Raw genomic sequence first — 12,518 nt, forward strand, 5'->3', positions numbered from 1 at the left:
ACTGTTCTTCCACAGATGGCCCACACGTTTATTCATCATTTTAAGTTTTCCAATTTAAGTCCTTAAATCAATTACCAATTTCTTGTGTAAAAGAAGCAATTTAAAAATGCATTTTGTTTTCAATAGTATTTACTTTATGCATAGAGTAATGTACTGTTTTACAAGATATAAGATATATTTTTAAAATCTTAATGAATTTTCCAATTTCCTAATTTAGTAAAAAAATCATTTGACAATACCTCATGTCCTTTTAAAAAATGAATTTTTAGTATAAGAAGTTACTCTATATGCTAACAGAACTATTTTATCTTATGGCACAATATGCTTAACCATCAGGGAATCTTAAAACTATCATAAGAAATAGTGTATTTGTATTTCTAAATACAGTATTTTAATTGTTAACGTATGCATTCTATTGGTGCTAAATATTTTTGAAGAATTTAAACTTAATTTAATACAAATTTTTTTCATGAACTTCCTATTTCTCACAGGTTTAATGTTTTTATTGTTTCCACTAGTAATATTATGTCAAATACAGAATATCTCTAAAAAAATACCAATTGTATCATGTGATTTTTGCTTAAAGCTTTAGGAAATTAGTACCAGAATTTTACATTGGTTAACAGCAAAGTAAACATTACTGCTCAGACCCAACATATGCAAATTGCCTATACCAGGGATCCTATCAAAATATACACCGTTTATAGCTTCTTAAGTACAGTTATCATAGAGCACAGTCCCTGACATCACACAGCTGCAGAGATGAATAAACAAAGAGGAACCTTCTCAGAAGTGAGTCTGGCCCAGGATCCAAAGAGGCAGCAAAGGAAACCAAAAGGCAATAAAAGCTCCATTTCAGGAACCGAACAGGAAATATTCCAAGTAGAATTAAACCTTCAAAATCCTTCTGTGAATCATCAAGGGATTGATCAAATATATGACTGCCAAGGTAACACAATAAATAGATCTTCAATATTATCGTTACAGGACGTACAGTTGAGTGCAGAAGGGTGGGGAAAGATTAGGGAATATTTTGCACTTGTGAGAATCAGAGTTCATAATTGGGATCTAATATTCTAATATGACATCAGAAGACTAATTTTATTAGGGCATTGTTCAACCGTAATCGGCGATCCACTCATGGAACATTATGTTTCCTGAAAATGAACTGGTATATTCTGAGAGAAAGGTTACCAGAGTAGATGTAGATTTAGAGGCCAGAGGTTATCATTATGTTTCCCTGTGCATGTGGGTTCTCTAGTATGGAATCCTAATCAACTCTCTATCTCCCCTCTCTCAGTGCCTCTGTTTCTCTCCCTGCAGGTTTACTGCCACCTCCAGAGAAGCTCACTGCTGAGGTCCTGGGAATCATTTGCATTGTCCTGATGGCCACTGTGTTAAAAACAGTGGTTCTTATTCCTTGTAAGCACATTCTTGAAAGATTAGATGGGAAAGTTTTACTTTAATGATTGGAAGTGCCTCAAAATATTTCATACTGTTGAAGAATAGAACTCTCATTGTAATGTTTATTTCAGAGATCTATTACTTCATTTATTTTTTAAAGAAAAAGTTAATTTCATTAAAGATTGTCCCCATTTTAAATAACACACAAAGTTTCAAAGTAAGAAACTAAACCCATTATGGTTTATCTAGGTATTAGTTTTTACAAAAATCATTTTAATTTTTCTATTACAGTCCCGGAGCAGAGCAATTCTTCCCTGAATACAAGAACGCAGAAAGGTACATTTTTATTTTCAACGTTCAGATATTAGTATAATTTCGACCCAAAAGTAATATGGTTATTCTGAATTTTTCACAACATAAATAACAAAATCATTGTAGAGAATATGTGTTTATTTTTGTGTGTGTGTAACCTATCTATATATATATATACACACATACACATACAATGTATTTTCTGAATTCATAATTCAAATGCATGCTATAGGAGAAAAGTATTTAGAAAAAAGAATTAATTTTTGAAAGTGGTTACGTCAAATACCACAAGAGATGGTGAAGTTTAGTGCTAAAGTCTTTAAAAATATTTCTTTCGAAGATCTATTCATTTATTTTTATAGAAAAAGTGAATTTTATTAAAGATTGTCCCCATTTTAAATAACACACAAAGTTTCAAAGTAAGAAACTAAATTCATTATGGTTTATCTAGATATTAGTTTTTATAAAACTCATTTTAATTTTTCTATTACAATCCTGGAGCAGAACAATTCTTTCCCGAATACAAGAACCCAGAAAGGTACACTTTTATTTTCAACGTTCTGATATTAGTACAATTTATATTTTGTGTCTGGTTTAAGGCATGTAAAAGAATGATGGCATTTTTGCAGAAAATAAGCCATAAAATTCAGCCATAAATATTTATAAACAAAGATTATAAGGCAGCATTTCCTTTTCTCCAATAAGTAGAAATACTCACTTAAAATCATTCTACCCTCTTTCTCCCAATTAACAGAACTTTCCTACTGCTATGAGATGATATGAAATGAATAATTTTACTATCCTAAAAAAGCAGTTGTGTATCAGTGACGTTCAAGACATGTGTGGAGTGTATTTTTGTTTGTTGGTTTGCTTTATATGGAAACACGATTAGGGATGACAGGCTAGCCCTTGTCTGTGCATGTGTGTATGACTGACTCGGTTATTTAAAAACATATATTTATAAGCCGGTAAGGATGCATAAATATGTTAAGCACATACAGGTTTATACTGTTGCAAATATGTAAACTAATTTTCATCTGTAAACATTCATATTGTTCTGCATAGTAATTCATATCTTTATTTAGTACGTCACTGTGGCCATTGTCCTGAGGAGTGGATTACATATTCCAACAGTTGTTATTACATTGGCAAGGAAAAAAGAACTTGGGCAGAGAGTTTGCTGGCCTGTACTTCAAAGAACTCTAGTCTGCTTTCTATAGATAATGAAGAAGAAATGGTAAGATATAAATGTTTCAAAGATTTTATGAAAAGCTTCTTTCAGTGAATAATACATTTGTAGGAAACATCCATGTGTGTGTACATATAATTATCTTATATATTTTCAAGTTTATGTAATATTCAATTGATTGACTTAATAATGTGTTTAAAGTTATATACTGCTAATGTACTTTTATTTTCAGTTTTTGTTTTCAAGGAAAACCATGCTTCTATAAATACTTTGAATACACAATAAATGTTGCATCTAATTTTATCAGGAATGATATGATCTGATTATGCAGATTGATTGCAAAGTGCATGAACTCATGCGATATAAGACAGATCATGAAATAAAAGTTTCCAGCTCTAGCAGTTCCACCCCTGTGTGTACACTCATCACTTACCCTGACTCCTCTCCAAAACACTGCCTGACTTTTAATATTATAAATAGCATTTGCCTGTTCTTGAATTTATATAAAGGGAATCATACAGTGTGAATTTCATGTCTGTGTTTTTCACTCCTATCTGATATTTGTGCAATTCCTCCATATTATTGCAGTTATCAGTAGTATGTTACTGTTCACTGCTGTACTATGTACAAACAACACTAAGAATCCATTGAGTCCTTGTCTCTGGATGGGGAAGTGGGTCTCCTGCCCTCAGGGACAAAGAGGACCCTGGGTGGTGCACTGGTAGTCATGGGGTGGCTTTGCTGATCCCCCTCACCCACATCCACCCTGGTGTCTCTTGGAATGAGAAGGAAGCACTTCCTCTGGCTGTATTGATAGCAGGTCTCCTGGTAGCTCATCCTTGCCAGTGGTACCAGCCTCGCCTGGTGGTATGGATGGGACTCCCCTTCAATACAGAGCAGGAGTGAGCTTTGCTGGGCCTCCTCCTGTTGCCAGGTTGGGTGCGGGGAAACAGCAGGCCTAGGTCACCTTCTTCTCTCGGGTGGGAAACTTAACATGCTCGCTCAGATACTTTGTTGAATCCTGATGCTAGGGTCCCAGACAATGTCATTTTCCTCTTTCCACCTTTCAGAGTTCTCCATTGCTTTTGCCTTTCATTAATCCTAGAGTTTAATAGTTATTTTTAGTAGGGAGTAGCAGAGAGAGATGAGTCTACACCACCTGGTCAGGACCACTGTTATTCCACCAAAACCAAATCAGATAAAAAAGTGAGGGCTTATCTAATTAAAGAATGGTGTGCTGCCCAGAAAACACAATCTGTAGCTTCTATGTCATTTATTTCTGAATGACAACCTCTCATTTCTCTTTTTTTTTTTTTTTTTTTTTGAGACGGAGTCTCGCTCTGTCACCCAGGCTGGAGTACAGTGGCCGGATCTCAGCTCACTGCAAGCTCTGTCTCCCAGGTTTATGCCATTCTCCTGCCTCAGCCTCCCGAGTAGCTGGGACTACAGGCGCCCGCCACCTCGCCCGGCTAGTTTTTTTGTATTTTGTAGTAGAGACGGGGTTTCACCGTGTTAGCCAGGATGGTCTCGATCTCCTGACCTCGTGATCCGCCCGTCTCGGCCTCCCAAAGTGCTGGGATTACAGGCTTGAGCCACCGCGCCCGGCCTCATTTCTCTTCTAAATCTCCAACTCTGGGACATATAGTGCAAATATAGATTGATTTTGTCACAGTATCTGGAGGAATGAATGCACAGTATCAGGAAACTTATTTAAATCCTTCCTGTGTTTTTTCAGTCAATTGGGGTAACTATTATAATGCAAGAATTAAGATGTCTTTATTAACATGAGAATAAGAATGAAAGTACTAAGTATAAACATTGAAGAGTTCATTTATATCAAAATCATAAACATTTATGAAAGTTTTTGGTACTGCAAATAGTGATTTTCAACTTTAATATATTGTCTTTATAATGTTTTCATAATTATTATTTAAGTGAAAATTCTTTCTTTTCTTTTAGAAATTTCTGACTGCCATTTTACCTTCCTCATGGATTGGTGTGTTTCGTAACAGCAGTCATCATCCATGGGTGACAATAAACGGTCTGACTTTCAAACATGAGTAAGTTGTTTTGTACGGTGCTATATAAAAAATATATAAAGGATAAATTCAGAAGACTAATATGAATAAATTTATGTGGAATCATTGACATGAAGAAAGATGTGGAAAGTTAGTGAAATGTTGACATAATTATTTTACAATAGACCATAGTAGTCCCTATATGTCAATTGCTCGTCGGTCAGCTAGTAACCCTCTTGGTTATGAGATGGACCAGGGGCGTCCAATCTTTGGCTTCTCTGGGCCACATGGGAAGAAGAATAGTATTGGGCCACACATAAAATACACTAACACTAATGATAGCTGACGAGCTAAAAAAAAAAAAAAAAAAAAAATCACAGAATGTTTTAAGAAAGTTTATGTATTTAAGTTGGGCCACATTCAAAGCAGTCCTGGGTCACATGCAGCCCGTGGGCAGCCAGTTGGACAAGCTTGAGATGGACTACCAGGGAATTGCAGAGCTTGTTTTTATTAAAAAGCCACTCTTACTATTTTCCTTAAGAATATCCTCAAAGCACAATAGTAGTGCTGTTGGCATATTGCTATAATTTTTTTATTAGTAGTTATTGTTGTCAATCTCTTATTGTGCCTAATTTAGAAATTAAACTTTATCGTAGTTACGAATGTGTAGAGAAAACATAATCTCTCTATAGGTTCTGTACTATCTGCTGTTTCAGGCATCCACTGGGGTTGAAACATATCCCCCGTGGATGAAGGGGAACCATGCTATTGAGTGTTCAGAATAATGACTCTTACTAATATTATGAGAAATTTAATTACCATTTTCCATAAAATTCTTTTCTTACACTACATAGAAAATGCTTTTGTCTCATGAATCATTTGCTTAAAATGTAACAGAATATGGATTTTTCTCCCATTGCAGGATAAAAAACTCCGATAATGCTGAACACAACTGTGCAATGCTACATGCACGTGGACTCAAATCAAACCAGTGTGAATCTACAGTAATATATCATTGTAAGCATAAGCTTTAGAAGTAAAGCATTTGCGTTTGCAGTGCATCAGATAAATTTTATATTTCTCAAAATAGGAATAATATTATGATTGCATAAATCTTGAAATGAATTACATTATTTGCTCTAATAAGAAAATTCTAAGTCAATTATTGAAGTAGGATACACACAATTACTAAAGTACAGATATCCCAGCATTTGTGTCGGGCTCATTTTGCACAACATGATATTTGTGGTATTCAGCCTTTCTAAAAGTTGCATGTTATATGAGTCAGTTTCTATGAAGTATCAAGAACAGTCAAACCCATGGAGACACAAAGTAGAATAGTGGTTGCCAATGCCTAAGGGAGGTGGAAATAGGAGGTGATCACTAATTGATAGAACGTTCTTTGTGTCGTGATGAAAACTTTCTAAATTCCAATAGTGGTGATGGTTGTAACTCTGTGAATATACTAAACATCATTGATTTTTAATCATTTTAAGTGGATGAAATTTATGCTTTGTACATGACACTTCAATAAAGCTATCAGGAAAAAAAAGAGCCTCTCATGGGATCGTTTGTGACTGCATTTATTCTCTAATTTTCAAAGATGAGCTTCTTTATAATATTGACTTTTCTAATCAATATAAAGTGTTTCCTTCCTTCAATGTACTGTGTTATCTTTAATTTCTCTCTATCGTATTTTGTATTTTGTGCGATTGAAGTCATACAGAAATGTAGGTATTTTATATTCATGCTTTTGTAAATGGCATCCTGATTCTAAAATTCCCTTTAGTAATTTTTGTTGTTACAAATAGAAATACAACTGATATCTGCATTTTTATTTTATATTTACTTATTACACTGATTTTATATATTTAAATCTATTATGTCAACTATTGATTTTTTTCTGGGTGTTCTATATAAAGAACATTTTATCTGCAAATCATCACACTTTTATTTTTTTAAATCCATGTGCTATAACTTAGTTTTATTTTCATTTATTTTCACTGGCTAGGGTTTTATACCCATAGTTGAATAGAAGCTGCAATCAAAGTTCTGTGTGTATCATATGTATCGTTTTCTGGTTTTGGCAAAAAATACTTCAACGTGTTATTCATATTTACAAATCTTGATAGTTTTCTTCATCCTATCTCATTTCAAAGCAGTTTTATAATATTCTCATTTTCTAATAGATTTTATCAATTGTACCATTTTACTAATTTGTATCAGTTGGAATGATATATGTTTTGTTTATATAACATTTTATAAACTACTTTTATTTTTTCAAACGTTAAACCAGCCTTTGTTTCTGAAATAAATCTATGATGATCATTGCATATTTGCCTCATAAAATATCAGTGCTGGCTGGGTGCGGTGGATCACGTCTGGAATCCTTCACTTTGGGAGGCTGAGGTGGGCCGATCACGAGGTCAAACGATCGAGACCATCCTGGCCAACATGCTGAAACCCCATCTGTACTAAAAATACAAAAATTAGCTGGGCGTGGTGGTGCACACCTATAGCACCTATAGGCTGAGGCAGGAGAATCACTTTAAACTGGGGGTCCGAGGTTGCAGTGAGCCGAGAGCACACAACTGCACTCCAACCTGGCCACAGAGGGAGTCTCTGTCTCAAAAAAAAAAAAAAAAAAATTGGATATCTATTTTATGTAGGGTAAGATTTATTTCTTCATCCATGTTCACAAGGATATTTCACCATGTTTTTGTTCATAGCTATAAACTTGAAAAGTTTTGGTATCAAGGCTATCTCGGGAAGAATTTCCATTTTTCTGTAACCTGGAAGCATTTGGTGAGAGTACTGCTTTATTTTTAAATGTTATAATTCACTAGTAATGTCATCTGAGTTTGCAGACTGTTTTTGTAGGAAAGTTTATGTCTAAACTGAATTTCTTAGATACATGTGGGATATACTCAGAATTCTATCTGAGGTGCTGCATTTGGCAAAGAGTATTTATGAATTTTCTATTTCATATAGACATTAAAATGTAAGGAAAATATAGTTTTATTGCCTCTAAATAACTTTAAATAACATTATGGCATTTCCACATTTAATCTAGAAATAGGCCAGTTGTGGTGGCTCAAGCCTATAGTCCCAGCACTTTGGGAGGCATCACTGTGCCTGGCCCATATCAATTTTTTAAAATGTTAAATTTGTTATTTTTGTGGATATATTAGTAGGTGTATATTTCTGGTAGTCTTTCATCAAATTTTAAAAGCATTTTCATTGAAAATACCTTTGGCCTTGCTGTTCTCTCTACTGTAATATTCTTTATCGTGACTTTTTACTGTTTATTCATTTTTTTCTTATACATCACTTGTATTTAATTTTAGCTTTTCTATTTTTATTTTAGTGCATTCCAGTTAATTTAATTTTTAGGTCATCTTTTGTAATATATATACATTGAGGACAATCAGTTTTTACAAGAAAGAGTTCTCTTCTCTTCTATTTTCCTTATAATTCATATAAAAATTGTGACCATTCATTTTGAGAATTTCTTCCACCCATATGTTATTTAGACATGTATTACTGAATTTAAAACCATGTAAGGTTGGCAGATATTTTTTACTGACTTCTATCGTAGGTAAACTGTAGTTAGAACATTTTCTGTGAAGCTGGAAATATTCTTCATCTTTGTATACCAAGATGTGGCTAGTGTGCTGAGAAACTGGTTTTACATGATATTTATTTTGTATTAATTAACGTTGAACTAGAATATTTATTTTTTAACTGTCCACTGGCCAAGCTTAGCTAGTGGTACTACGTTGAAATCGTAGTCCTATATTTTTTACTTATATGCTTAGAGTTATGACATTATAGTGTATTTGGGAAAAATACGTGAAATTAAATATGTGAGTATGCTACATATGTGTGAGTGTGTGCCTATGAGTGATAACTACTTGTCTAGTTCTAATCTTTCTATAGGCTCCCTGGTCTGTTTATGTGTTAAGCACTGAGAGAAAAGTGTTTAAAAATCCCATTTATGATTGTTTACTTATTCACTTTCTTCAATCATATGTTGAACTTGTATCATTAGGTACATGCAATGATAAAAATGTATATTACTAGTGGTTTAGAAAGTTAATCTAACATTATGAAGCATGCTTCTTCAATTCCAGTAAAGGGCTTGCCTTATATTAAGACAGCACATTAACTGTAATAGTGTTCTACCAGTTTGTGAGATATGCTATATGTTTGTAAATATTTTATCTTCATCTTTTCTTTTTTAAATATTTCAGTTTTAATTTCAGTGAGTACATAGTAGGTGTATATGTTTCTTGGGCACATGAGCTGTTTTGAGACAGACGTGCAATGCATAATAATGACATCATGTAAAAATGGTGTTTCCATCTCCCTAAGGATTTATCCTTTATGTTACAATCTAATTATACTCTTTAGTTATTTTAAAATGTACAATTAAATTATTATTGACTATAGTGACCCTGTTGTGCTATCAAACACTAGGTCTTATTCATCTTTTCTAAATATTTTTATACTCATTAATTAAGCATTTTCACCTCCCTACTACTACCCTTCTGTTATCCTTCTCAATTTTTGGTAACCATCCTTCTAGTCTCTCTCTCCATGAGTTCAATTGTTGTGGTGTTTAAATCCCACAAGTAAGTGAGAGCATGTGATGATTGTCTTTCTGTGACTGGCTTATTTTACTGAACATAATGACCCCTGGTTCCATTCATGTTGTAGCAAATGACAGGGTCTCATTCTTTTTATGGCTGAATATTAGTCCATTGTTTATATATACCACATTTTCTTTGTCCATTCATCTGTTAATGGGCACTCATGTAGCTTCCAGATCTTTGCTATTGCGAACAGTGCTGCGGCAAACATGGGAGTACAGCTATCCCTCAGATATACTGATTTTCTTTCTTTTGGGTATATACCAGGGAGTGGGATTGCCGGATCACATGGTAGCTCTACTTTTATATTCATTTTTCTTTATGCTTACATGAAAGGAATGTCTCATAAAGACAACAGCTATTACTGAATATATACATGCTTTGCTTTTATATTCAAATACTTTATACTTAATATAATGATGAATATCTAAAATATTATCCTTATGTATTTTATTTGTATGGAAATATATAAGCACAGGTATTAATTATAACTTAATTTTTATTACATTCTAATTGAACACTACCAAGTGTTTAAACTCTGTTGTTCCCTTGTGTTTTCATAATAGACATTTTCATTGTTTACTTTCCACACAGAAACTTGTTAATTTAATACAATTTACAACAAACCTGCTGGCACTTTGATCTTGGACCTCCCTGCTCTCTGAACTGTGCGTAATATATCTATATGGTTAATAAATTGCTTGGTTTGCGATATTTTATTATACCAGTACAAACGAAGTGAGATTACTCTCTATTTTATTTACCAATTAGCCTGTATCTGCTCCCCAAATTCTAATACAAATATTTATCTCAATGTTTGAAACTTTATCATTAATACACTATTCAGTATCCAATATCCAATTAAGTATATCCACACAATTCCCTTACTTTAAGTCTTGTTTTTGAATATCCAAGTTTTCATTGGGAATCTATGTTTAATCTATTGAAGATATTTAAATTTTATATTCTTTAGAGTTTGTAATAACTAATTCACTCCAATTTTTAAAATTACTTGAAAATTATTTTATTTCATGTTACATTAAAAGTATATTTTCACTTCTTGTTGACTTCCAACTTACCCATAAATTATATGAAACCACATATTGTCATTTTTTGCTATAGTCACAGTAATACATTTGTAGGTTTGTGTTAGGGTTCTCTGGAGGGACAGAACTAATAGGATACACGTATCCTAGTTTTCACATGTATCTATGAAAGGGGGTTTATTAGGGAGAATTGGCTCACACAATCACAAGGCAAAGTCCCACAACAGGCCCTCTGCATGCTGGGGAAGAAATAAGCCAGTAGTGGCTCAGTCCGAGTCAAAAGCCTCAAAAGCAGAGAAGCCAAAAGTGCAGCCTTCAGTCTGCGGCCGAAGTCCCAGGAGCCCCTGTAAAACCACTGGGGTAAGTACAAGAGTCCAAAGGCTGAAGAGCCTGGAGTCTGATGTCCAAAGGCAGGAGGAACAGAAGCGAAGCATCCAGCATGGGAGAACAATGAAAGTCAGAAGACTCAGCAAGCCAGCTTACCCCACCTTCTTCTAGCTGCTTTGTTCTACTCACTCTGGCAGCCATTGGATGGTGTCCACCCACATTGAGGATGGGTCGTCTTCGCCCAGTCCACTGACTCAAATGTCAGTCTCCTCTGCCAACACCACCACAGATACAGTCAGAAACAACACTTTACCAGCTATCTGAGCATCCTTCCATCCAATCCAGTTGATACCTAATATTAATCATCGTAGGTTCTGTGTATGTGTGTGTATTTATGTCATATAAACCTACATATATACACACATCATATAGAGTAAATTCTAACTACTCCAGTTATCTTGTGTAATTTTTGTTTTGTTTTTATATATTTATTATGCCTTTGTATAAGCATAAACTTCATTCACATTAAATGTTCAAACAGTAGAAACTTGTCTTATTTCGATTAACAAAGGACATGATACACAGTCATGTGCCATAAAATGATGTTTTGGTCAATGATAGACTGCACATAGATAGTGGTCCCACTAGATTATCACGGAGCTGAAAATTTCCTATGACTTAGTGAGGTCATAGCAATCGTTGCAGTACGGTGTATTATTCACATGTCTGTGGTGATGCTGGTGTAAACAAATTACTATGCTGCCAGTGAAATAAAAGTATAGGACCCACAATTACATGCACTACATAATATTTGATAGTGATAATACATGACAATGTTATTGGTTTATGTATTTGCTGTAGTGTACTTTTAATTATTGCTTTAGAGTGTACTCCTTCTACTTCTACAAAAACTGTTACCTGAAAAACAACCTTGGGCAGGTCCTGCGGAGGAATTCCAGAAGAAGGCCTTGTTACCACAGGAGAGGACGGCTGCACATGTGTTATTGCCCCTCAACCTTCCAGTGGGGCAAGATGTGGAGGGGATGACAGTGATACTGATCTTGCTGACACTGTGTAGGCTTAGGCTAATGCGTGTGTTTGTGTGTTAGTGTTTTTAAAAGGTTAAAAAGAAAAAATTAAAATGAGCAATAGAAAAAAAGCTTGTAGAATAAGAATATAAAGAAAATAGATTTTAAGACTGTGCAATTTGTGTTTTTAAATATAGGGTATTTAAAAAGAGGCAGAAGGTTTTTTAAAAAATGAAAAATTTAGAAAGCAACAAAGTTGCAGTAAGCTAAAGTTAATTTATTATTAGCAAAAGAAAAAAGTGCTGCATAAATATAGTGTGCCCTAGTGTAGAGTTTATGAATCCTGCAGTAGTGTGCTGTAATATCCTAGGCCTTGACTTTCACTTGCTACTTACTCACTGACTCACCCAGGGAAAATGCCATTTCCGCAGGCTTCATTCATAGTCAGTGCCCTATAAAAGGATGCCATTTTAACCTTTTTTAAACCATATTTTACTGTTTTTTATGTTTACATATGATTAGATAAACAAAAATTACCATTC

At 34.1% G+C, this 12,518-nt stretch overlaps 1 protein-coding gene across 2 annotated transcripts; it reads left to right on the forward strand.

The window, feature by feature from the left end:
* The first annotated feature begins 650 nt into the window (after positions 1-650).
* LOC144332779 (NKG2-C type II integral membrane protein-like) lies at positions 651-7,256 on the forward strand. 2 transcript variants are annotated; one of them, XM_077953559.1, is made up of 7 exons: positions 651-949; positions 1,324-1,422; positions 1,696-1,740; positions 2,210-2,254; positions 2,802-2,953; positions 4,865-4,965; positions 5,846-7,256. In XM_077953559.1, the coding sequence occupies exons 1-7, from the start codon at positions 763-765 to the stop codon at positions 5,955-5,957; spliced, it is 741 nt and encodes a 246-aa protein (XP_077809685.1). In that variant the 5' UTR covers positions 651-762; the 3' UTR covers positions 5,958-7,256. The 2 variants fall into 2 exon arrangements, with proteins under 2 accessions (XP_077809685.1, XP_077809684.1); XM_077953558.1 differs by lacking the exon at positions 2,210-2,254 and having other exon boundaries at positions 657-949.
* The last annotated feature ends 5,262 nt before the right edge of the window (positions 7,257-12,518 follow it).

Source organism: Macaca mulatta, chromosome 11 (genome assembly GCF_049350105.2).
Source record: "Macaca mulatta isolate MMU2019108-1 chromosome 11, T2T-MMU8v2.0, whole genome shotgun sequence".
In the NCBI taxonomy this organism is placed as follows: Eukaryota; Metazoa; Chordata; class Mammalia; order Primates; family Cercopithecidae; genus Macaca; species Macaca mulatta.

Coding starts and splice junctions, on each gene's coding strand:
- LOC144332779 (XM_077953559.1), top strand. CDS start 763: ATGAATAAACAAAGAGGAACCTTCTCAGAAGTGAGTCTGGCCCAGGAT. Junction 1,423..1,695: donor AACAGTGGTTCTTATTCCTT/GTAAGCACATTC, acceptor TTTCTATTACAG/TCCCGGAGCAGAGCAATTCT. Junction 2,954..4,864: donor TAGATAATGAAGAAGAAATG/GTAAGATATAAA, acceptor CTTTTCTTTTAG/AAATTTCTGACTGCCATTTT.